Raw genomic sequence first — 27,762 nt, forward strand, 5'->3', positions numbered from 1 at the left:
TGTGCCTTGTCTTGTCACACCACATGTCTCCGGCCAGCATCCTCCCTCACGCTGGCCACCCACCTTCAATCCACATAACCGTTGAACCCATATGCAGCAGACATACATATGTTATTTTGCGGGTTGGCATCAAGCCTCCCGGCCTTGCCTCCTCCCCCAAAAATACTTACCACACCACTTTGTTCAAGCGTTGGCAATAAAAGGCTGTTGGATTTTATTGATACAAAACATGGTTATAGGTAAATAATCGATATGGTTGATCATAATAAATCATCCTTTTGGGCACCGGGTACAGAGATGACCCACTCTGGCCCGTGCCGCCTTGCCACCACAGGCCAGCCTGCTGCTGACTAACTGCCTAGGCATCCAGGGTCTCCAGGGTGAACTGCACCCATATATTCTCCTGGGAGGGTGAGGTATTTATAAACTCACCCCCCTGCCTTCCATGTACTAGATCCTGCAGCCTGCCTCTTACATGCAGTTAGATGGCCTCTCCTTGGTGAGGCCCTGCGGCAAACGAGTCTTGTCTGCACGACCACCGCCCCAATCCACCCCCCCCCGCCCTATGAAAGGCAGTTCGCACCGGGGTACTTGCGCTGGCAAGTGGAGCTGTCAGGGAGCGATAAAGGCCAAGAGGTTCCAAAGACCATGTACACTTCAAAGTGGTCTATAGAGCATGGGTTGTTGTTCCCATGTCTACCTCCAGACCCCGTGTCTCCTGCCAAGCATCCCCCCTCACGCTGGACGGCCCCCTGCAATCCACATAAGTGTGTCTCCATTCACGAGTCTTCCTGTGTCTTGTCTGCACGACCACCGCCCCAATCCACCCCCCCCGCCCTATGAAAGGCAGTTCGCACCGGGGTACTTGCGCTGGCAAGTGGAGCTGTCAGGGAGCGATAAAGGCCAAGAGGTTCCAAAGACCATGTACACTTCAAAGTGGTCTATAGAGCATGGGTTGTTGTTCCCATGTCTACATCCAGACCCCGTGTCTCCTGCCAAGCATCCCCCCTCACGCTGGACGGCCCCCTGCAATCCACATAAGTGTGTCTCCATTCACGAGTCTTCCTGTGTCTTGTCTGCACGACCACCGCCCCAATCCACCCCCCGCCCTATCAAAGGCAGTTCGCACCGGGGTACTTGTGCTGGCAAGTGGAGCTGTCAGGGAGCGATAAAGGCCAAGAGGTGCCAAAGACCATGTACACTTCAAAGTGGTCTATAGAGCATGGGTTGTTGTTCCCATGTCTACCTCCAGACCCCGTGTCTCCTGCCAAGCATCCCCCCTCACGCTGGACGGCCCCCTGCAAACCGCATAATGCCACGACATATACACGTCATTCATTCACAAACACACCCCTGTTTCGAATTCTTTATAACCCACTTCATATTTCTAATGAGAACTTCTTTGCGCTTTGCTAGTCAACCCGTGAAGGTGCTGGTTATCTGCTCTTCGTCTCTGTGAACTTCCGTGACCACTTCGAGGAAACTCGTCAGTTTGCAACCTGAGAACTGCTCCCTGTTCTACGACAAGAAACTACTCTGATCCCTGCATCTAACTGTTTGTTCGTCAAGGTAAGGCCATGTACCATAATCATTTTGCGTCCAATTTCTTTTCGTTCAAGACAGTACATGCAAGGAACTAGTCACATGTTCTGAGTTTAGTCAAATTATTTTTCTATTTTTTTAAAGTTATTCAAATACTTATCCGCATGTGAATAACGTGTATAGTTCCAAGAACCAAAACGAACCTTGCATTGAACCTTTTATGTGTCATTTAATTTTTTAACACATTGGTATTCATAGAGAATTGTTGATCTTTACTTTTCAGAACTTTCCACAATGCCTGCCTGTTCCACTGGCGGTTGCCCTTCGAAGACCCATAATAAATCTGAGGGTACTATAATGCATGTTTTCCCTAAGACAATAGATCAGATAAGAGAATGGGTCCGATATTGCGGATATCCACCGTCTGAGCTTGAAAGTAGAGTCCTAGAAGTCTTTGCGGACAAGAGGGGTGATCGATACCGCATCTGCAGCAGGCACTTTAGCTCAGACATGTACTCCACATCATTGCTAATAAAGAAGAACACACCGCGAGCGAGGCGAAAATTGCTCTCAACCGCTATTCCCACTCTATTCGTCCACATCCCTCCACTGGTGAGTCAAGTTTACGTATTTATCTCTCGGCCTTGCGGTAGTGTGTAGCATTAGCTAACAATAATTTCCCCATTTATGTATCCACTCAATATGAAGGCGGAAGATTCTCCATCCGTGTCGTTATTGCAGTCATCAGCCACTTCAAGCGCCTATCGGGTAATCTTACTTGGCTATTCTGCCACTGACTTGTTTTAGGCATGTAAATCAATAGTTTTAATTTATCGTGTAATTATTTTACCTAATGGTACACCCTTGTACTCGTCCTCTAGTCTTTGTTTTCAGTTATAATTATTGTTATCCAAAATAATGCAAGTACTGTCTTTCAGGGAGATGCTGAGGAGTCCAACGTATTGACGACAACCGTTGATGTCACTCAAATGCTCGAGGTACGTTTCCGGACAGTTCCATCGATGGAGATCATCAGATCTTGCATTCTTGTAGTGTGATTGTTACACACAATGTTTCTTTCGTTTTTAGCCATTGATATGTCCTTCTGTCGTCGCCCTCCTATGTGTCTTCTTTTTTCAATATTGTGTTCATTACAAATGAAAGTCCTATGTTTCAGGGAGTCGATGGAGCATTAGTCCAAGAAGAAGGGGGAGCATGCAGTTACGGGTCGGCGCAACAGCTTGCAGAAGTGTGCACCGCAGTTACATCATCCCTTGATGTTCTTATGCATTTCGAGGTATGGATACTGACAGTTCGATCAAGCGAAATCATATGACGTGATTACATCCGCTATACTTCCTTCTTTATTAATGCAAGTACTATGTTTCAGGGAGATGACAGAGCTTCTTCTACAAGAACATCACCCTTAGTAGTTGATGCAGATCTCTGGGTGGTGACACTTCCAACGATCGAGCAAATGGAATCATATTTACATATCCATTATTTATTTTAGACAACTGATCATTTGTGCAGGTCTATTTAGATGAGCCTTTGACGCCTGCACAAAGTTTATGTTCTTTTTAACAAAATAGAAAACCATACTAATGCAATTACTGTGTTTCAGGGAGTTACTGAAGCATCATCTTCAATAATATCATCAATGGAAGTCTATGAGGAGCCCGAAGTATGGATCTTGACAGTTCCATCTAACTAGATCAACAATGCGTGAATAATTGTCGTTTGAATGTTCTACACAAAGCGTTCATTCGTGTTTTGCTATTGAGATGTACGTGGGTATTGGTCCCCAAGTACATTTTGTGTTTTCAATATTATTATACATACTAATGAAAGTTCTATGTTTCAGGGAGTCGATGGAGCGTCAGTGCGTGATGGATGTGCTTATCATGAAAATATAGTCGTTGCAGCGCAAGAGGAAGTGGAGACATGCACACACGAGTCGGAGCAACAGCGTCCTGATGTTGAAGTTCGAGGCAAGAAAGTTTCAAAGAAAAGAAAGCAAAAGAAGGTTAGTGTCCTGGTCACTATATTACGTTGTTTTTCACTGTTAATAGTTCAATACTGTAAGTTGTGTTTAAACTGAACATCCCTTTTCCAATCTGTCCTGTAGTTGCGAGTGGGTGTACAAACTAGATCTACACAGACAGTGAAGCGAACGAGAGATGTTGCTTGTCAAACCTTTTGGCAGGGACTTGAGACTGGAGATGCATCGTGCCAATGGGAAGAATATGAAGTGATTGACAACAGAGCTATACCACCACCAGCCATTGATAGTGAATGTCCTCCTGGTAGTTCGGATGCAGTCGGAGATCAATTCACAGAATCCACACCCGCAAAAACTAAGACCGCGAGAAAGTTGAAGAAATTGTTTTATTCACCCATCGCCGGAGAAGGAACAGATGTTGCAATGGAAGAGAATGAAGTGGACGACAATGAAACACCATCAATATCACTGAACATAGCGGAAGACGATATCAGAGATTCTACCTTTCATGTGAGTGACATGTCCTCAACGTTACAGGCCGAACCAGCTGGGATGCAGAGTGACAGTATAAGGAAAGAGGCCAAATTCATTGTATTCGATAGTTGTTTGATTGATATTATTATTTGGATGAAATGTGGGCATTCGGTTGGTGGGGAAGTATGTGGGGAGCCATTGATTAATGTGACTCGTGCAATTCGAGGCACTAACCTTAAAATACATGCCACCTGTACAAAATATCATCCTTTCTCATGGTCTGCACAACCCATGCTGGGGCAACTGCCAGCAGGCAATCTACTTTGTGCAGCGGCTGCACTTTTTAGTGGTTCAAGTTTTAAAAAGTTAGAGTCTTTCTTTCAGTTTGTGGGAATCCATTTCATTGCGAAAACTCAGTTCTACAAATACCAAACCGATTATCTATTTCCAGCCATTAGCGAAGCTTGGAGAATGGAAAAAATGTCTATTGATAGTACATTCGCGGGCAAACGGTTCAGGCTAGCCGGTGATGGACAGTGCGACAGCCCAGGATTTTCAGCCAAGTACTGCACCTACCACTTTCAGGACATGGAAAGTAAGAAAATTGTGAGTTCGGTGGTCGTGCAGGTGTCACAAAGTACATCCTCAGTGGCCATGGAGAAAGTTGGCTTTGTAGCATCATTGCAAGAACTACAATCGCGGGGAATGGTGATCGACCTGATAGCCACGGACAGACACGTTTCAATTGCCAAAACAATGAGAGAAGAGTACAAAAATATAAATCACCAATTTGACGTATGGCATCTTGCAAAAACAATCAATAAAAAAATGTCGGCTGCAGGTAAAAAAAAAGATATGCAAGGTATTTCACAGTGGTCCAAGTCAATCAGCAACCATCTTTGGTGGAGCTCAAAAACATGTGGAGGGTCGTTGGAAATTCTACTGTAGCAACGTTCACCGCTGGACCACAAACCAACATTTCCACAATTGTGAACATGGCCATTTGTCCACAGAGGAGGCACGGAAGAAGAAGTGGTTGATTCCTTCATCACCCACTCACAAAGCCATTAAAAAGATTGTATTTGATAAAACTATAACAAGAGATTTGAGGGGACTCATGGAATTCTGCCACACATGAGATTTGGAGGTGTTCCACAATATGTGCCTAAAGTACAGGCCAAAACGATTGCATTTTGGCATGGAGGGCATGATAAATCGGACTCTTCGCTACAATAAGGCCTTCACTAAAAGAAGTAAACAATGGGTGATCAAACCAGTGTTTGAGGATATGCAATATGAGTTTATTGAGAGACTTATTGTTGATGTCCTAGATAGGCACATACATGGAGTTGTGAACGAACCTGTGCAGGGGACAACTGCATTGCCACCCAACATTGCCTCTGTTCCATGTCCACTTAAAGCAGAGCTCATTGAGAAATACACATCACGGTTTAAATGATTGTAATTTGATTGTCTGTTCTCTCGAGTCTCCTCATGTCGCAGGCCCATTGAATATGTGTAGCTATGTATTGTGTAAATAAAAGTGATTGATCAGTGTACATGCAATGTGTCTCTCCACCCTTGTTCATTTGCGCATTAAATTAAACCAAACAGTAATATAAATCATTTTTCAAAAAATATAGAATGTCTCCGTATTTATGGTTCGCTGGGGCTGCAAATGCACGCAGACAAAATGCAAAGATGGAGTGTAAATTTCAAGTCCTGTGAGATGGCCTTACACTGAATGTAGCTAACTAGGAATGTGTGCTCGTTCAAAGTGAAGGTCAGCTGCTTTGATTTTTTGCTCGGGTGCCGGAATGGCCCACGACTCAGTATAAGGTTCTATTGTTATTTGACCTTGACAGGCCGGGACCATCCCGAAAGACTTCTTTTTGGGGGTGTGGGGCAATAACGTAAGAAACGATAATGAATATAATTTCAGAAACGAAAGCCATTTAATGTTCGTTCATTAGAAGAAATAACGTCGGCATAGAAGGAGTGGTATTTCGGGGCTGCCCTACGCACAGACACAATGGAAAATGCAAATATAATGTAAGTAACTCTTTAGATGAGTTTATACCGCAATTTAATTACTATACAGTAGCTTCAAAGACGGGTTAAATTGTACTTGTTCGTTCTATGTGGCATATTGTTTTGTACCGCGCACTATCTTGAGGAGAACCATCTCCTTTTACGGAAGCACCTCAAAACCTTCCTCTTTGCTTCTGCTTTCTCTCTCCCTCTCCCCTGCTACAACTGGTCCACTGTCTGCGACCTCGGTCCTGGGCCCTTCCACTCTCCACCTGCACTGCCTCCCTGTCAACCCCTGCACTGGGGGACTGTCTCAGTATCCTACAGCCCCCCCTTGACGTATAATACCCAGTTGCACTGTCCTAGCTATGAAATAATTTCCCGACCTAATATATAAAATGAATAATTTTAATAAAGATCTGATGGTGAGACTAATTTCATTTTTTATGTTTTTAAAACAGGTACATCCTTCATTATTGTATGTATCACGAGTACCAGACACCGGCGGATGGCTTTTTCAACCGCCAGTTGCTTCTCCGCGTGAACAACGCTACCACCCTGACCATTTTATGGGACGATCGCCAAGTACAAGTATGCCCTTATGCGGTACTAACGGCTAGATGCAGCATACAGACCGTTGTGGTGGCCTAGTGCCTCGTTGTTGGAACAGCCATGCGATTATCAGTGCGACCGAAGAGCTTATTTTATCGTAAACCAACACCCTGTGTACTGCACACGAACATCGCTTGCCTCAAGACGAACTATTTTGGATCGAGAGCAAAGAAAAATGCAAATCGCTGAATATTCTCTAAACATTTGATGTCAAATAAATGTACTTTACCAAATTTACAATCTTGCGGTTTGATTTAAAAGTACAGTTTCATATTCCGAATTGTGGCGCGCTGTGTTGTGAGCTGATCTGTGTTGGTTTCCGGGTTCTGTGTGGAGTCGCGTAGAAGACGCCTGGGCGCGTTTGCCTACGCAGCACAGTCACGTCACGGATAGAGGCGGGGAATATGAATGTTTTGATAAAGTCTGTTTCAGGGGCGGGGGATTTGATTTAGTGCCGCAAAAGCAGGTGAGCCAGGTCGATGGGGGGAAATGATAGGATTATCAGAAAATGGCGGCTGATTTCGAGTGCGTTAATGGACGAAAACTCGGGTAAGGTCCATAGGAAAGTTTTCTACGATCTACCGATTTATGCTTAAAAACACATGGCCGAACCGTAGAGACAATAAAAAAAAGTCCCGGAACTATCCTTTAAGTTTTTCTTAGAGCAAGCAACAGTCCATGATGCAACCTCTATCATAATCTCAATGTAAAAGCAGTCACTGCAACTCTTTGGGCTATGGAAAAAATCTAAAAATCTACACCTAAAACGAGTCAAACATGCTACGATTTTGAATCACTGGCTTTAATACACACCCACTCAAATTCTGACTAGTAAAACATTGAACTTGCTCTGTGCCCACTCTACTCTGAATGATAAGGCTAGTAAGTACAAGCGCTGAAGTCAACATGTAGATGTGTACTCGATTGCAATGAACCACTACCCCTGGGTGTGTTTTCACTTCCTGGATACTTCTGAAAATTTTTAAAATTCCCTACAATGCAGAGCTGTTTCAGTAGGTAGTGGAGCTGCAGCAATGGATGACCATAGGATGATCATGTAAAGGTAGAAGTGAATTTTCATGTTAATAGACCTCTAAGCAGCATTCAACACAGAGAACCTTTCTTACCATGAGAATTAAAACTATTAGAGCTGGAAGTCATGTTCTAGCCTGGATCAAGGGAATTCTGTTTAAGTGTCAACAAGTTATCTGAATATTCCCCTTTGATGAATTGTCATCTAGCACGTGTGTGATAGCCTTGGCATTTTAACTTGTATTACATAATGAAATGACGAGCGTAATTCCATCTAGGAAAGGGTAATCTGCGGATCAGATCCCCCTTTCATAAGCTCACACCAAAAGCATAGCATATGTCTGTGCCCTGCTGCACCAGTATCCTGATTTGCAGCCCCTGCTCTACGAATGGCACAAAGCAGGTTCAGAGGTCACAACAAACCCTTTGACAGCTGCAGTGACAGCCGATAGTCTGCAGTGCATGGGCTGTATTTAAGATATGCATCCCTGTTTTAAAAACTGCAGAACTCTAAAGATTCTTTCCTGGTGGCACATTGAATTGTAAAAATAAGCATACCTGAGTTAGGGTAAGGTGTGGCCCTTTGAGCCAAGTTCAGCTGTGGAAGGATTATGTGTATTAGTTCCAGACAAGGCTCCCACTACACACTGGCAGAACTGTAGCCTTGGGGGATTGAATGTATGTATCTGTCATGTTAGGTAACACCCTTTCCCCGGGGACAGCAGCTCCACAGGAAGCTGGCCTGGGAACAAGAAATGGCCTTCAACCATCCTGACATTTCAGTTAAATAAAGACTTTTGTTTAAACTTGAAGTCTGTTGTCTGTGTCCTACTTCATGATGCCTTCACATTAATCATTCATTGACAATTATTTTCAAAGTGAATTTAGCTAAGAATCTTCAAAACTATAACAGAATCTATTTCATACTCACTCTATTTTGAGGCCTTTTCTAGAATAGGCAATGTTTTGTTATGAAGAGTAATGTGGATTTGTAATTGCCATTCAGCTTTATCTTGGTATCAAACAAAAAAATAGGTAGAGGGTTACAAATCTAGATGTGCAAGTGCGTCACATAGTGTTCGTGATTAAGTCTATCATGGCTGTGGAATGTAACAATTCCAATGGCAATGTGACATGGTTTTACTACCGGGAAGGTCTTCCAGCCGATCTCTCCCTCACAGAGAACTGAGGATTCTTCCTCTGGAACACAACACATCTATCAAGAGACTTCGGGCCATACTTCATGAATGGCAGTGTAGTTTACATGCCTGGGGCAATTGTCCGATTAACAATTAGTGCTAGTTTAGTCCTAATGACCGCAGAGCCAGGCTATTTAAACTGTTAAATGCTCTGAGAGCAGATTATACCAAAGCACAATTACATTACTGAAACATTTCCGATGTCTTTAATGGATGAAAATGTCCCAATTGCTCAGGTGGTATTTCTTAAAGTATAGCTTTATTGAACGTTTCTCCCAAATTGTGGCACAATGAAAGACAAACATTACTATCAAGGATATCCTAAAAAGACTGCCATCCCAAAAGATGGCGTTCTCTTCCTATTTTCATTGCATGCCCCGTGAGGTGTGCAGCTGTGGCAGAGTCAGAGAGGGGGCAGCACTACTGGAAGTAATGCTGCCAGTGAAGGGGCATGCAAAGTTTACAAAAGCCAAACACGCCGGTGTGCGGATCCCATCTGATTGCTCAAAATGAGGCGCAACACAAGTTGTTATTGCCAACATTCTGAACGCTGGGTGAAAGGAACATTATTTTGCTGCATTTTGGAGATTGTTTTTCGAGATGATTTCAAACTTTGGAATGTCGAAACTTAATGCCTTTAGACTGCAGCCTCTAACCTTTTTATGAGGGAACCCGGTTCTAGGTTTTGGGCCTGCCAACTTTGCCTCCCAGGTGACAGATTACAAAAATGCGGCAATGGAAAAAGGGCACTTTTTCATGCTTTTGTACCTGAACATAAATAGTGCATGAAACGCATGCTTCCCATTCATTTTTGCAACGGGACAAAGTCGTCCTACTGGAAATACTAATCTGTATTAACACTGTTGCAAAATTAGATTGAAAAAAATAGTGTTTTTGCTTTAGGGCAAACTTCGCCCTGCACTGCTGCCATGCACAATTGCACTTGCATCAGTGCAACTAATTTCTAATCTGGTGGCAGTTTACAACCCCCAGCCAGCATTATTAATGGTGAGGGATCATGGGATTCGTAGTCCTAAAAATCTAGAAAGTCACAGGTTGTAGACCCTTGCTCTAGCACAATTTAAGGTCATTTTACTTTCATGACCTGTATCATGAGCCTAACACATCCTGTCAGTCAAACAGCTCCAATGCAATATGAATGCCTTTACATAGAAACAATCAGTCATGTTTCCAACAAGGTAATTCATTGTCATTATTGATAACAGTTGGCGCAAATATCATGCATTTAGGATGTTGCTCTTATGTTTATAACTTACCCCACTGCTTTCCTATACCCGCTCAATTCCAAAACGACTATATACAAAATCGATACAAAAAGTAGAAGTATCATTTTTGGCAATGAAGAGATACGTAAAAATATCGCCAGGCTTAGAGTCCCCACCACACAGGCAAGGAAAGCATAGTGTGCCGCATCGCATGGCAGTTCATTCATGGTCTCATTCACTCCATTGGGAGCCAGGATGACTATGGAATTGCTGGAATTTCCATTCCATATCCAAGGCATGCAACCGACCTAGAAGAGAAAAGATGTAAACAGCGTATTACTTTCAGCGTTAGTACTTGAACACTTAGCTCAACGCAAATAAGACATAGGAGACATTTAACATGGCACTCCGCCAGTGATGCCCTATGCAATTCATTAACCTGTTTTATGCAGATAAAAAAAATGTTGTTCTTCCAAGATTGATGCCAACTGTACCCAAACTAACACTTACAGAACATCTCTATCGTTAATTTAAAAGTGACTTTTGAAAGCTTTGACGTGGTGAAAATAATATACCCAATGTGTGAGTTTGTTTTGAAAAAATAAACATTTTCTTTTGCACCACATGAATAATGTGTGTGATGGATTGTTTGTAGTTTCACCATGTGAGAACTATTCCACTGAAATGGTGACCAATGAACAGCAAGACTCAATCACGAAAACTTTCATTTGTACCAAGAAAGATGGCTCAAGAAAATTAAATCCTGCATTGAGAAATAGATTGCTAAATATAGCCCCTGGGGAGAGAATTTCCTGACGGTACACAAGCCCACCCCCATCACAGCCCAGGTGTCCAAAGCGGTCTGAGAATTGCAATAAATGCGAAACTGGGTAGCAATTAAATTAACAATCCTTCCTACAAACTATCAGCCTGCGTCTGGGACACACAGAGGCATACTTTTCCAACTTTGGGCAATGATTTGTCCAAAGCAGACATTATAAAATACATGTCCCAGACCTATAATAAGTGTTTTCAACATTTTTTGAGAGCGTGATTCAATGTATCATTGATTAAACTCAACACTTCATTGGATTTCATTAATGTAGCCATAGCAGCTCATTACGGGTTGCCAATCTGGTAAAAATGCTGGGAGTTCAGGCCCATATCAGCAAATAATTGGTACTACCGGTACCAGTGATTGCGGCAAACCCATTTCCTGGGGGACACCATGGAATGGGAACATACAGACGTTGCCAGCACCTGTAATATGTACCGGTAACAATAAGGTGGGTTTGCCGGTAACACGTCAGTAGTACAGGGGGGTTACCGGCAAACCCTTAATGACCCCCATAGACTTTGATATTATGGACATAGTTCTAACACCCCAATAGAATATGCTATTCGATTTTGTAGTGATCAAACTACTGGAAAGAATGGAATTTGGGAGGAGGTGTTGGCTTACTGGCCCTGCCTGAACTGCCACCAAATTCTTGGCCCAGCATCAAACCTCTTCCAGTGTTAGGTCTTGTGCTCTTGACATATTCCTGCAATCAACGCTGGAATATGCAAGTGATAACATACATGGCCTGATTTACAACACGTTTTACAATGGGATTTCCCCATTCAAAAGCACTTTGAGAATCAGGCCCACACAGCAGAAACAAGTCAAGAAATTAAGATCCAGAAAAAGATTCATATAAAATGTTAGACCTGTCTTAACTATGTGTCACGATAGAGTTGAGTGTAAACCCAAAAACATTCCTAGTAGAAAGTACAATAACTGTTTGTGGTTCTCCATAAGGACCTTGCCATGAATGTGTATTTAGCAGAGGCAAATAGATCGTTTTCATAATGCCCCTAAAAATATTTTTAGTGGGATGTTAAAATTAGCAGATTGATCCTTAGATCAGCATCAGATGGGAGTCAAAGATGAGGTCACATCAGTGGCGGCGGGTTCTAAACAGTATCTGAACCTGGATTCACAGTGTGAGGCGGTTCCTCGTAGGAGCAGTGAAGAGCCGACGAACACCGCCAAAGCCAGCAGATGTATGCATACACTCTAAAAAGCATGCACTGCCTTCCCAGTTGATTCTATCACAGATGAATGCATGAAACAAACTTCTCGCACATGTTTGCTGGCAGTTTCAGAATATTCTTCATGACCTCTTAGCAGCTCACACTAAAGAAATGTGCAGAGGAAGACAACCCTCCAAGTGAGAAAATACATCTTATAGACTTGCAGGGCAAACATAGCATCATGTCAACTGCATTCTCATGGAGGTTCTTTCGTAGGCTCAGAAAGACACTCTGTGGTGCATTGTGGGAAATATATAAGCAGAATTCCGATTCCCACTGATCACTCAGCTTATCTTCAGTTGTATATCTCTAAGAACATGTTTTCCCTTCTGTAAATGTTTAAATACTAGCTGTGTATCCTATCTGTTAGTCTCTTTCGGCTCCCATTTGAGTACCAATAATGCTCCTCCTCCAAAAACTGGTGTCATTACCATAATTACTCAGTACATTCACTGCAATATAAAGTACCCACCTACTGGACTTCTCATTATTGTTTGACTACCTCTAACGTGTTTTCCGTAGAAATGGCCTTTATCTGTTATAAATACAACTGATGGGGTATTCGACCTTCGTAAGCTCCAATAACTCTTGTCAAAGTCACTCATTTAGTTCTTTTCAATTTTTGAAGTTCGATTAAGTGGACAAACGCCACCAATTGAAACACTTTTGAATGGTGCTTTTCTAAGATCCAACATTGTTTTTCCAAGTGCTGGCTCCCGCCATGTAATTGGCACACAACCTGAACTGTTGTACTCTCTTGAGAATGTATGAGATTGACCTGTGACATGTTTCTTTTCCTTTGATCTCACAGAGCTTGTGGATCCCACCTGCCATGCACATAGCATCCAATTGCACATCATAAACCATAAATATTCATAAAAAATGCAGTACTCCTCTGAAAATAGTATGAATCAGGCAATTCATCAGGAATCAGGAATCTCATCAAAACAGGTCCTTCCCTGTTCTTTCTAAACCATCAAGGACCACATTGACACTCTTGCTATGGCCCTGCAATCACTCTTTTGCTACTGGAACATTCCCCCGCCCCTCAAGTACCCCCCTGTGCATCCCCTCCTCAAGAAGCCCTCAGCCGATCCTTCCTCTCTGGCTAACTATCGCCTGAGCTCTATCAATCCTTTCTTGGGCAAACTCTTGGAAAAGCTGGCCATCTCCCAGCGTAACCTTCACACTGAATATGGTGGTTGTCTCCATGACCATCAGTCTGACTTCAGAGCGGCCAGAAACACGGAAACTGTTCTGGTGAACATATATGAAGACCTGCTCTCCAACCTTGACTCTAACCTTCCTTCTGTCCTCATTCTCCTTGATCTTTCTCCTGCTTTTGACACAGTCAACCATGCTATCCTGCTCAAACGCCTCCACTCCATGATAACCTGGGTATCACTGATCAGGCCTTGGCCTGGCTGACCTCCTGTCTCATTGACCGACTCTCTCAGTTTCAACTGGGGTAATTCCCCTCTTCTATCTCTCTCTGTACCTGTGGCGTTCCCTAGGGGCCTGACCTCTCTCCTTGGCTGTTCAACCAATACCTGGCTGCTCTGACCACCGCATAGCTGCTTTTTGCTCCAACATTCAGTCTTATGCAGATGACACTCAGCTCTCTTTCAGGCTCCCCTTTGCCGCCACTACTCCTTCTCTCATCCTGACTGTCTGTCTGCAATTCAGGAGTGTTGTGCCACTTATGATCTCTGCCTCAATGCCAATGATAGAGATCCTCCTCATCAGACCACCAGCTCCCTCCTTTCCTCTCTCTCTAGCCATCCTCTCTGGGTCCTCTTCCTTCTCCTTACTGTGAGGCTAAGAACCTTGGGGTCACCTTCAACTTCACCCTCTCCTTCTCTCCTCACATTTCTGACGTCTCTAAGAAGTCAGACTATCAGCTGCACCTACTCAGAGATATTCTTCCCTTCCTCACTTTACCCCAGAAGCTCACTGTCTCCAGAGCTCTGGTCCTTTCAAGGCTGGACTACTGCATCAGCCTCCTTCTAAATCTTCATACCTCTACTCTGCGTCCTCTTCAACTTTTCCAGAACAGGACTGCAAGACTTGCCCTTGGCCTCAAGCCCAGGGATTGTATCTATCCATCTCTGAAATCTCTTCATTGGCTCCCAGTAGCAGCAAGGATCAAGTTCAAGACCCTCTGCATTGTCCACAATGCGTTCTGGGGCCTGGGTCTGCACTACCTCCAACTCTCTCTTTCTAGGTATCTCTCTTCTCGAGCTCTCTGCTCATCCACCTCCAATTCTCTGAGGGTCGGTTGCTTTTCCAAGCAGAGAGTTGGGGGCAGATCTCTTTCTTTGGCTGGGACCTCCCTTTGGAACAGCTTCCCTGCCTCTCTCAAGTTTAATCCGATCCATCGTCGGTTCTGAAAGCAACTTAAGACCTTCCTCTTTGCTTTCGCTTTCTCTCTTCCTCTTCCCTGCTGATGACCCATCTGTTCCACGCACCTGGTCACCTGGCCACCCTCTGAAATTGATAACAGGTCCCTGCCTGTCCAATTGCTCTTTGCAATGCCTCTTGCCCCCCCAGCACTTGTGCTGTGTATCTGTAACCTTACAGTCCACCCACTCTCTGCACGTATTAGCCACCCGTTCGCTGCACTCTGTTAACTGCACTTCACCTTCTTCCCTACCTTGTGCACTTCTCCATCCCCCCTACCCACCTTTTGCACTTCTCCCCTCCCCCTTCCCTGCGCTTGCGCAATCTGAATGACACAAGGCCTAGTAAGATCTTTGTTCTGTCCTCCATTTGTTTCCCCCTCCTTGTCTTGTCAGGCCTAGAAACACTTGTGTACAGGCGCGTTATAAATGCCATATTATATCATATCATGCAGCACAAATGGGGTAAGAACATGTTTTCAAATGTTGGAAAAACAAAGAAGACAACAACTTGACATTTATAAAATTATTTTATCAGATTTCATATTCTTATATAAGCAATGGGAATCTAAAGCTGTGCATCTGGTAAAGTTAGCTAATACTGAACCTACGCCCCATTTACTCACAAGAAATACGGCTATCTAATTAGTGGGGACATATTTTAACTTGGTGTTTGAAGGGATTTTTGTCTGCATATATATTGTTTTGTCAAACATCTCGATGAGCAAACTGGCGAGTTTGTGGGTCAACGCTCCAAATAGGTACATTAAGTTCACACATACAATGAAAAGCAAGAATGTAACCTTCTTAGATTTAACTATATATTATAGCAAAGGTAAATTAACATGTTAAACTGTATCCCTAATCGATGGACAAAAATGCAGTATTACACCACTGCAGCCATCATGCAAAACATAAAGATTGCCTTAAGGCCAATTCTTATGCTTGAAGTGGAATAGCAGTACATGTGTGGCATTCATGTTTGAAGCCAGCAATTTGGTTAGCAAACTGGAGGATAGGGGCTATCTGCATTCCGAACCAAAAGAGACAGTCAAAAGGGCTTATAACATTATAAAAACAATTGGAAGGCACCTTTGTAGACTACACCAATACGAAGTATAGAGAAACAATTGGTGTGTGTTACCACCCATATTCATTTGTCCAATAGAATTAAACATGAAATACAAAAGATTTGGAGAATCTTCAATAATGCACAACAAAATTTAGAACGGCCAGTTTTTGCTTAAAAAAGTATTTTTATATCAATTATCATTATGAGAAATTATGTAAAAATAGCAGATATACCGACTTCTACTTTGATGCAGCAATTGGGTATGAACCTGTTCTGAGTGCATTCCCCCTGTGGCAAATACAGTATGTAAAAATACCAAGAATCAGGTGATGTGGGTATCAGATGTCCAAGAAAATGGCTATTTAAGGATTTTTCACATCTGTGGGTGTTGTAAAATAGTTTGCATAATAATGTGCCCATTCGGTTTGAAATATATAAGGAAGACTAACAGGATGTATACAACACACATCACAGAACATCAACGCTTTAAAATAAAATGCACACACCCCCTTAATAAAACACTTCCATACATTTGGACACAGATTTAATGACTTTCATTTGGTCATTTTAAGCCAAATCAAGGATATAACATTCACATTAATTAGATTAGAACACACAGTAATTTTCAAGACACATATCATTAGCATGTCTTTATATATAAAATGGGTAGGTATGTTTCTGTGCTCAGCTGATGCAATGTATCAGTGTTAGATTGTTCTCTGCTGCCCAAATGGCAAATTTCACCTCTGTGTGCCCTTCAACTTCAACAGCAGCTATCATTTTAACAAACAGAATGAGCACAGTTCTACAAGGTCACCTTCACCTTCGACTATCGCAAACATTCAGATTCATTTCAAGTTACTTCTTTCCACCCCCACTTCTCTTCACACAGGGCACAGTGGTTCCAGTGTCAATGAACAGTTAATGACCGGCTCATGGTTTCAGTCTCTAAAGAGCGAAACGCTGTAGGATGAATGCCTCCTCACGAGCTAAAACTAAAAGTGGGTGCTGCAATTATGCTACTTCGCAATCTCAAGCCATCATGGGGGCTCTGCAATGGAACAAGGTTGACAATTACACATCTACAAAAACACATCATAGAAGCCTGTGTAATCAATGGATTAAAGCTAGATACTGTTCTTATACCGTGCATACCTCTCATTCCATCTGATACATTTACCCTTTTCAATGACCATTAATAAGGCAGAGGGACCTATGCCCCCTTTCTGGAAGCAATCAGTAGGCATTTTGATATTTAAGAATTGTTACAGAAGTGACCCTATGAAATAAAGATCGATGATGACCTTTAAGATATGCTAGAATGGTGTATGTTACGCAGGGAACAGCTAGTAATATGCATACATTAAAATGTATGGTGTAATATTATATTAAATAACCTTCCTGACAATCCCCCTCCTTTTATTGGATTATTCCTTTATCGATATAAAGTTGTATTTATCTTGTCATGCCTCTTAATTATGTTTGAGTCAAAGTTATATGCACATTCTTTCCATCGTAGATATTAATGAATTATAGCATTTTTATTTGGGGATTTAGGCATTCATATAATCTGGTTGGCATCTATTTGCACCTTTATTTTTTCAACACACAGTTTACTGCTCAGGATAGGAGTGAACATTACCTGTGTTGTTAGTAACACATATATTTTGTCGATAAAGTTATGTCATGACATTAAAGCATTTTAGCCATGTAGTAACACAATGTGGTGGTTATCTTGATTTAAAAACCATGTCATTATACTCATGATTTCTCCATAATGGCGGCATAGCAGAAAACGCGGACCTTCTCTTAAGGGTTCTTAGGACAATAGCTCTCATACATATGTTGATTCTTTACCTTTAATACACTATGCAATCATTAGTAAAGAATGAGAATGTGATATTAATGGTCCCTTAATTGTTCATGAAGGCTCTTTCCATAGGTTGTGACAGGATGTCCAATCAATAATGGAAGGCAATACAGTAGTCACATATCCAAATCGTTTTTGAAAATAAACTGAGTAATATGATGCAGAGAACCCAGGCTATATTTCAGATGTGGTACATCTACCATAAGGCTAAGGTCCTGGCAGTATCTCTGGCACCACATTAGACTGTAACTACTTAGGGTTTACTGGTCTTGTGGCTGATAGTGTATCATAATTTGAAAATCTGTATTAGAGCCTGAAATAATATCGGGCTTGGACATTGTGAGCGCTATTTCCTGTTAACACATTCCTGATATGTCTATGAACTTTCATATAACATGCACATCATTTTCAGACACACCTCAAGTTGAAGTTCCTTTTAATGTTTTGAATTGTAAGAAATATTTAGAAATACTACATGGACACGTTTGCATTACAATATATACCGTGTTCACTTAAATACTCACCACACATCCCTGGGCCACAGAGTAAATTAGCATCACAATAAAAATACACAAAATGGTTCGAATCTGGATTGTCAGGCACCCTGGAAAGCACTGCAATAGAAAGATAACATGCATTAGTTTGGTGGTGAAGCTGGTACAAAACAATAGACATTGGACCGTAGTTATTATTTGAAATGTGCATTGTTTATCATGAATGTGTCACAGCCTGCACAACTTTATTCAAGAAACATTTGAAATGTGTTTTTGGTGACTGTGGGCACGGAAGCAATTGTGAAATTTAATTGTTTTCAATAATTTGCCTAACGTACTAATTTTGTTTTGCGAAATTTCAAAATGTATGTTTAGTTGAATTAGGCTTCAAGCAAAAGGAGGAAAGTAGAAGAAATATTCCAGTAAAGAATGTTCACTTTTGTGATAGCAGAAGAACATTACAGCTATATTATGACTTTAAAATAATGAAAATATACTTATATTTGTCAGAAAAAAATGATTCAACTTGATAAATAACTTATTCTGGAATTTGTAATTTTTTATTATTTTATTTTATTGTTTAAAGCGTGGACCTGACACGAGAGCAGCAGAGCGACATAAAGGTTATGGGTTGCCATTGTATGGGATGGCATCCTTAAACAGTAGTGCAGTACTGGGAATGATGACCTGTGCGTCAGACTGTACATCCATTGCGATTAGTCCTTGGTCAGGTGTTGTTGAAAAAGCCACAATTTGAGAGATTTGTGAAATTGGAGAATTGTGGGGGCATTCTGAGCAAATACCGGGATGTAGTTCCAATGTTTGGGTGCCTGACAAGAGAAGGACTGATTGCATGCCCTTTCTTTGTGGGCGAGTTGTCATTTGAGACGGTTGGTCGATTTGCTGTGTGATGAGAAAGTTTGTGAGTTATAAAAAGTTTAATATATTTTTTTAAAACTGCTCAAAAGTTCGCTCATTTATGCCATATCAAACAAAGTGAAATCTCCCCAATTAAAGTACCTATTCAGGTAAATCCACAGTATGGTGATAGTTTAATCATGTTGCTGAACTATTTTTTTCTTGCTGGGAATTTGATGAAAGTTTCAAAATAATTCTGGCAGCAATTTGTTAAATTTACAGAGGATAAATGACATATTTTGCTCAGTACTCTTGCTGGATTATGTTATGGTTACATACAGATTGCATTTGAAAACCCAAGTAAGCAACATGTCCTTTTAGGGATTCTATTCAGGCATTTTAATGAAGCTTACACATGTCAAAGCAGCAAAATGGTCTAGCGTACCATAATACAATGCAGCATGTAGATGACATATTCATCAACATTTCACATACTACAAAACTTGCTTGAGCAGTTTTGCATGTTTTTCCTAACAAAACAAATACCCTATTACATATTAAATTAGTTTTATTTGACAGTCAATACGAAAAGCCTCCATTTCACAAAATGCTATAGAGACACTCTATGGGCCTCATTACAACTCTGGCTGTAGCCGTGCAGGTAAAACTCGCTCGGATGCTGCCGGAGTTGCATTTTTTCTGGCAGCCGCGAATGGCCAAGAACCGGGTCATGCCGAGTTTGGCAGACCAGGTAATTGCCCATATGCGGGTGCCGTCAACAAGGGCCTCCCCATCCCCATTTGGCCCGATAGAGCCGAATGGGGATGGGGACGTCGGATGCACTGACGCATTCAGAGTGCTGCCGGTGCATCCAACGTGCTGTGCTCGCAGGTGCCGGCCTGCCCGTCAGGTCAGACCTGGCAGCAGACAGGCACCTGCGACCACAACTCGTAGTATGGTGGTCCGGCAACTGTGGTACCGGCATGCTTACTGGTACCGTAGTTCCCGGACCAGGGTCGCAATGAGGCCCTATCTCTTTATCCACATTTCGCAGGCAAAAATAAAGAAAGTTGTGTGATTTTTTTCGGCACTGTTAAAGCCTGGTAACTCCTCAATATATCTCTGAGTTCCACGAAATGTGTACCAATGAGCATATTAGCCCATGATTATCACTGATACTTATGAGCATATTAGCCCATGATTATCACTGATACTTATGAGCATATTAGCCCATGATTATCACTGATAGTTTCATGATCATCTTTCCATTTAAAGATGTACGTTTCCTCTTTGCTTGTAATGCACATGTCACTCTTGTAGAATTAAGGCGAAGTTTTTATATCACACCAGCATAATGAGACTAAGGAAAACAGCATTATTATATAAGGGGAACATCCCTTTTTAATGCTGCTCTGAGATTAGCAAGCTTCAGATCACATTTTCAGAACTCTGAGTTGGGGGGTGAACTGATTTAGTTTTGCAGATGTTACTTCCTATTAGAAACACAGAAACCACAAATTGTCCCAACCCAAAGATGAGCTAACACTGAGCCTATGACATAGGGCCTTTCCATTTGTTTCTCTTCCCTTCTTTCAATCTTGAGGAAAGAAACTAAAAAAGGAATCTTGAAGAAATGGAAAGAAACAGAGGAGAGGTGATGGAAACTTAGTGAGATGGAAGGAGAGGGAAGGAAAATAACAAATGATTTAAAGAAGGGAAAAGAAATGAAGATTTAAAGAAAGGAAAGGCTGGCACCTTCCAGGTTTCCTGGACTGCACTGAGGTAAGAAGTGTGTACAAATGAAAAATATGCCACTGGACAATTGTAAAATATGATCACAACATCCATATACAAACACTTGTGTAAACATCATCCCATAAGAGCACTTGTAGATTAATGTTAGCATTGTCTACAATTCTGTACAGGCGCAAAAACCTAATGTGACCCGGAAAGGGTCGAATATATTGTCAAAATGATATGCAGAGATTTTCTAAAAGGCACTGTCACCTTTGCAGTTTCTTAGAGCGTTGTCTCCGTTCGATTCTTGGTTTTGCAAAAGGTAAGTCTAAACGTCCAAAATGCTTTTGCACATTTAGGTCCACTTTTCCAAATCAGCATCTAGCCAGAATGCGCACAAGGGTCAGGTGTGCCAGAGATCAAAGGACTTCCCAATTTAAAATGGTTTCCTATTGATCTCCAGCAGATTTACTGCTCTCTAGCTTGAGCCTGGACAGCTATGTCCCATGCACAAGAGAAGGTGCACAACTTTCCAGAGTTTAAATAAAGCCAAGGTAGCATTGATCTGACTAAAATGGAAATGATGAAATGCTGCCTATAGTGGAACTTGTGTATTGCTGATACAACAAATTAAAACAAAGAAAACCATGAAATATATCACCATTTGGAAGTCAGTTTAGAAAAACAACTAAACAACACGATGTTGCCAGCAAGTACATTAAAAATGAGAGAAGACTGACACCTAGTGTTCATACCAGAAACAAAACATGTTTATTAAAAATGGTTACATTTGTTTTTGGAATTGCTCTTGTATTATATTATAAGTAATCTGTTTAACAGATAAGATCGGGGAAAACGTAATTCAGAGATGTTGCATTTCAGTATCTAGACATATATTTCGAGAACGGTGCATGAAAAAGGCGAGTTGAAAGAAATGGAAGGGCATTTCAGCAAGTTGTTAACCATGATTAGAAACGTGAATAGGCACATGCCTTTTGGTATAGAAAGGCATGTGTGGGTATTACCACCTACAAGACCATAATATCAGAATGTGTTTCTATGAGATCTTTGTTGAGGCATGATGCTAAGGACATAAATAACATTAACTTCTGTAAAGGTGTATTTCTTGAATCTGTCCTATTGGACAGAATTTAGGAGGCCACTCTAGTTATAGTGAACAGGGAACTCTGAGAGGTTAGCCAAACAAAAACAAGGTAAGTGTGGAGAGTGGTCAAGGCTATTCTCAGGAGGGTGTGAATGGGGTCAGGGGTCCACAATGAGTCCACACAGTGAAGCATACAGTAATTCAATTTAGACAATTAGTACAAAAATACTATATTTATTATAGGCCCAAAAACACACTAGGAAAGGAAACAAGCAGGTAATAATAATGCCATACAACACTCAGTTATGCACAGTCACCTTACGGTTTTTTGAAATAGATTACAAAAATAAGGTAAATAGTGATACAATATAATGAAGCCAAAACATAAGAATAATGCCCTAACTTTATAAGTCCACTCCCTGTGATGTATGGGGACTTCTGCCCAAAGAAACAAAGCATCTTCTTAGGAGAAAGGGCAGGTTTAGAAAGTTCTTGTGGTGGTGGATATTCCAAAATATATTCAACAATGTTGCAGGTAGGTAAAATTACATTCCTTTCTTTCAGATCAAAGCTTTTTGAACCGATGATCAAAAAGTGATGGAATGGAATAAACAAAGTTTAGTCTAAGGAGAACAGGGAGAGGTGAATGTGTTGCAATTACTTAACCCCCAACTATGATTTTACCAGATGACTAGGTGGGTCGATTGGGGTTCACTGGAAGTTTATTTACCCACCAATTGTTCAGGTCAGGATATCTGTGGGTTGTGGTTTTGAGAATGTATCTAGTTGGCTGCTGGTGCAGAATGACACCACTGGTGGAGAAGGCAAGCAGGATTCACCACTGCAGGACTCGTCTGTACAACTCAAAGGACACAGGGAAGCGACTTCCACTGACAGTCACTGCACAGCAATGAAGGCAGGCGTCCCTCCAGTCATGGTTGAAGCAGACCTTCCTGAGCAGGATTCCGTGAAAATGGGAAGCTGCAACACAGCAGGAAATCAACTTGTGGCATGAGCTGGCAACCATTGAAGTCTTGGCGACTAACACAGAATGGTGAAGCTGAGGTAGCCCACTAGAGAGCAGGTCAGTCCACTGGGTGGTACAGGGACACTTCTAAAGGATCAGGGTGGCTGGATCCTCGTGAATGTGTCAAGACTGATTGGTCCCACCAGTCCAAGTGTTGAAGCACCACTCATGGCCTTCACAGATCAAGTAGTCAAGCATGGTTTCACAGGGCCAAATGTAGGACGTGGATGCCGGGCCTCTTTGGGAGTGATCCACAGATCCTCAGGTGGCTGTTCTTCTACACAGGATACTTGGCTCCAACGCTGAGTTGAAGAAATGGATGCAGGAGTCCTCTTGTCCTAAATCATGGGTGGAAGCAAGTCCAATCGCACCAATGTTAAGGATATGCACCATTCAAACAGCCAGCCGTGGTCCAATCAGGGATCACTGTGGCTTTCATTCATGTCCCACACCTAGATTCTCTTCCACCCCAGATATGGAGTGGGACCAGACAGCTCCAACCACATCCTGGATCCGCACACACCAGGCCAGCTGTAGACCACAAAAGCAATGGTTATATGTGATTATATGACTCCCAAAACATGCAAGCACATTTATAAAGACATTTATAACTTTTAAATTAATACCGACATGCTTTTTACATTGTGCATATTTTATACATGCATACAGTTTCTACAGTCTGTGACTGCCATCTATTGGCCCTAATAATTTAGAATTGAGGTTCTATGGCTTTTTTTTTTATTTTAAAATTCTTTTTATTTGACTTGACAGCACAACAAATACAAACAGAGGGGGCCACACGGCACCAATGAGTAGTATATGCAAAGCAAGAAGTAAATGATACATTTTAATTAGCGTGGATCATATAAGTAAACAGAAAGGGAAATCAATGCATTGATACATGCACCAGAGGGGAAGAGGGGGGGCAAGGCGGATAGGGGGGACCCAGTCTAGGGGGAGCTGCCTGGGGAAGCAGAGGGAGACACTGTTGGCGAGGCCAGGGCCGACATGTAGGCACGAAATCTCGGCCAGATATCTCTCGGTCTGGAGTGAGAATGCTGCAACGTGTTCCAGGATTGCTCAGTATCGTGGGCCCAGGAGACCAATCTGAGCCATTGCGCGTATGTAGGCGGTCTAGGCCGGAGCCAGCAGAGCAGTATACAGCGAACCGCCAGAAGCATGCATAGTCCAGCTAGTTTCTTAGAGTCACGGTGCAGCCGAGGGAGGTCATGGAACAGGCAGTGTAGTGGAGTTGGAGTAATGGGGTGTTCCAGGACATCTGACAGGGTGGTACAGATATCTATCCAAAATTGGGTGAGTCGGGGGCAAAGCCATAACATGTGTATATAGGAGGCCTGGTCAGCACCGCATCTGGGACAGGAGGGGGATGTGGTATTGAACATGCGATGTAATCTCATAGGGGTATGATGGTAACTGTGTAGGACTTTGAACTGGATGAGTTTGAATTTAGTGTTATAAGAGACCTCATGAGTCCGGGCGCACATCCGAGACCATCTCTCATCAGTGATATCGGAGCCAAGGTCCTCCTCCCATCTGCGACGGAGTTCAGTGAAATGGGGGGCCGCTTTAGCCTGGATTAAGGAGTAAAGTCTGGACACCTTGCCTCTGAAGGAGATGTAGGAGCAGAGCTCTTCCAACAAGGGCTCGTCGGGGGGAATGGCGGGGAAGTCTGTATATCTGGCTTTGAGATGTTGGCAAAGTGAAGAGTATTGTAACCACGCCGAAGGTCAGCGCCTAAGTGGCGAAGGGAGATCAGACCATTCAATGAAGTTACCCTTGTTAAAGGCATCGCGTAGTTTCAGGAAGCCTGCGGTGGCCCAGCGAGTGACCATGGAGGGTGAGACGTGTGGGACGTCGGGGAGAAAGTTCCACAGTGGCAAGTCGCCGTGGAAGGGGTGAGGGGTATGCACCGTGGACCAGAGTTTGGTGAGAGCCAAGGATGTGCTGACCACAGGGTTTGCAGAGTTTACGTCTGGGGGAACTGGTTGGAGGATCAGGGAACCAATCACACGGTCGCACACAGATAGCCTCTCAAGGCAGACATGTGGGGGGGGATCGGTGGTGTTGAACCAGTATGCAGAAAACTGTGACTGAGCTACTATCCAGTATCTAATGAAGTCGGGTGCGGCGAATCCGCCCAACGATTTAGTGGAGGTAAGTGTGGTCAATTTGAGGCGGACGGCCCAGGAGTGCCAGAGGAAAGTGTTACATATACTGCGTAGTGATTGGAAGAAGCTATCTCCAGGCCACAGCGGCAGATTGGTAAAACGGTACAGTAATTAGGGCAATACAACCATTTTAAGAATTCCAATTCTGCCTGCAAGTGAGAGAGGAAGCCTAGTCCAGCTGGAGGTTTTAATTTCTAGGTTAGTTAGGTATCTTTGGTAGTTATAATTTCGCAGTTGCGATGTGTGGCGGGAGACCACCACCCCAAGGTAGGTAAAGCTGGAGGGGGACCAGCTGAACCCATGCAGTTCGGGGGGGGGTCGTGTAGATTCCGTGAGCGGAAATAGTGTGGACTTGGAGCAGTTGACCCTAAGACCAGATATGGATCCAAAGCGAGTAACATCTGTCAAAACAGGGGGAAGGTTGATTTCGGGGGAACGAACATATAGCAGGGCATCGTCGGCATAAAGGGAGACTATGTCCGCCCGGCCAGATGTGCGCAGCCCCCTGTGTGAATGTGATTGGCGAATCATATCCGCAAAAGGCTCAATTGCTATGGCAAAAATGAGTGGGGAAAGGGGACAGCCTTGGCGTGTACCCCTGGATATCTGAAAGGAGGGAGATAATCTGTCCTCCGTACGGACCCTGGCCGACGGGGCGGTGTACAGTAGCTTTATCCAGGAACGGAAGTTGGGGCCGAATCTACATTTCTCGAGTACACACCACAGGTATTTCCACGAGACTGAGTCAAAAGCCTTCTGCATATCCAGTGTAGCTGCCACTGCCTGTGTGGCTGGCTCTATTCTGCTAAGTATATTGAAAAGCCTCCTTAAGTTTAGGGATGTAGACCTCCCTGGGACAAATCCAGCTTGATCTGGGTGAATAATGTGAGACATGCTCGGGGCTAAGCGGTTGGCTAGTAGTTTAGCGTATATCTTAATATCGCTATTAATCAGTGAGAGGGGTCGGTATGAGCTACATTGAGTGGGAGTCTTACCAGGTTTGAGGAGCACTGTAATCAGTGCCTCTCGCAAGGATGGTGGAAGTATACCCCTATCGCATGACTCTTCCCAGAGGGTGAGTAAGTGTGGCGCTAGTTGGGTCTTGTATCACTTGTAGAAGTCCATTGGTAACCCAACCGGGCCGGGAGCTTTTCCGGATGATAGTGAATCGATGGCCTCTACGACATCCTGGAGGGTAAAGTTCCTTTCGAGGGCGGCAATGGCGTCCGGTGATAGGACCGATAATGGTAGGTTCTCTAAGAAGGATTGAATTTCAGAAGTCTGGGCACTATCGACCTCCATGTACAGGGCAGTGTAGAAAGAATAGAATTCTGAATTGATGTCACGGGGGGACGTGGCGAGGGTACCATCAGACCTAGCAATGGCTGGAATGTTAGGTGCGCTGAATTCGCGGCGCAGCAGTCTAGCCAACATCCTTCCGGGGCGCTCGCCCTCGCCATATTTCCTGGCGATCTGGGGGGAGTCCAGGAACTTGACCTCACGGTCAGCAAGGTCTTGGAATTTGTGTAGCTCAGAGCTCAATAGCGCTAGAGTAGCAGGTGAGTGATCAACGGCGTACTGGGCTTCGTAAACCGATAGGGCCGACTCGCTAGTGGCGATATCGGTGCGGATGTCTTTCAGTATGCCATTGCTTTTGGAGATGACGACCCCTCTGGTGTGTGCTTTAAAGGCCTCCCAGAGCACTGCTTGTGTTGTGACGGAATTTGTGTTAAACTCAAAGTAATCTTCAATGGAGGACTCAAGCTCGGAGGCAAAGACCTGGTCAAGTAGTATATATGGGCTCATTCTCCACTGTCTAGTTCTGTTGGCATCCGGACCCCAATTTAGGGAGATGAGGACAGATGAATGGTCTGATAATGTTCTGGGGAGAATGGCTAAGTGAATTATACATCTGATCAGCATATCTGTGACAAGCCATCTATCAATTCTCGAGTGCAAGTCGTGTACAGAAGAGTAAAAGGAGTATGTACGGTCCATGGGGTACATCAGACGCCACGCGTCGATCAGGGACAGGCGGGGGAGCGATCTCAGGATGGTATATGCTGCCCTGGACAGTTGCCGGGGTCGAGAGCCAGACCTATCCAGGTCCACATCGAAGATCGTGTTAAAATCACCTCCCCAGAGGATAGGAATCAGAGGGTAGCTCTCAAGTATAGTGGCCAACTGCAGGTAGAAGTCAGGATCATCGACGTTTGGGCCATATATGTTTAGGATGGCTATCTCCTGCCGCTGTGATATGCCTGTAATGAGCACAAACCAACCCAGTGGGTCTATATGGGAGTGTTGGCATGTGAACTTTAGACTTCTATGTATTAGGGTGAGGGTGCTCCGGCTCTGGGTGGAATAGTCGGTGTAGTATCTCTGGGGTCCCCATTGTTTGGCGAATCGCTCCGCCTGTTCCGAGCGGGCGTGCGTTTCCTGTAAACATAGGATCTTTACCCTGTGGCGTTCGGCATGGAGCTGGATCTGACGCATCTTTTTATAATTGCCTAACCCTCTAATGTTCCAGCTCATAAAGGTCAGGGTATCATCAGCCATATTTGGAGGGGTGATAGTGAATTAAGTGAAAATGATGGATAGTGAGATGAAAGGTGTGTAGCCACGGTGTATGCTGCAATCTTGCTAAATGAATGAGTTGATTGTGCGTGATGTCAGTGGAACCTCTGGGGGCTGTCAAGACTTTTTTAAACCAAACTGTTCCCTTACCGCCCCTCACCCACATCCCTCCCCCAATCAGAGGGATGAAACCCAACCAAACCCAAAACAACATTGAACTTTCTGGCATCAGCGCCTGGG

The 27,762-nt window shown here is 43.3% G+C and overlaps 1 protein-coding gene across 2 annotated transcripts in view; it reads right to left on the bottom strand.

Moving 5' to 3' along the window:
- The window catches only part of ADCY1 (adenylate cyclase 1), a 2,048,432-nt gene that overhangs the window by 268,257 nt on the left and 1,752,413 nt on the right, over positions 1–27,762 (bottom strand). For both annotated transcript variants that reach the window (XM_069613341.1, XM_069613342.1), the window contains 2 exons: positions 18,060–18,149; positions 10,170–10,426 (listed from right to left, as the gene is read on the bottom strand). In XM_069613341.1, coding sequence (XP_069469442.1) covers positions 10,170–10,426; positions 18,060–18,149 — 347 coding nt within the window. The remainder of the gene's footprint in view (positions 1–10,169; positions 10,427–18,059; positions 18,150–27,762) is intronic.

Source organism: Ambystoma mexicanum, chromosome 5p (genome assembly GCF_040938575.1).
Source record: "Ambystoma mexicanum isolate Mex_15411 chromosome 5p, UKY_AmexF1_1, whole genome shotgun sequence".
In the NCBI taxonomy this organism is placed as follows: domain Eukaryota; kingdom Metazoa; phylum Chordata; class Amphibia; order Caudata; family Ambystomatidae; genus Ambystoma; species Ambystoma mexicanum.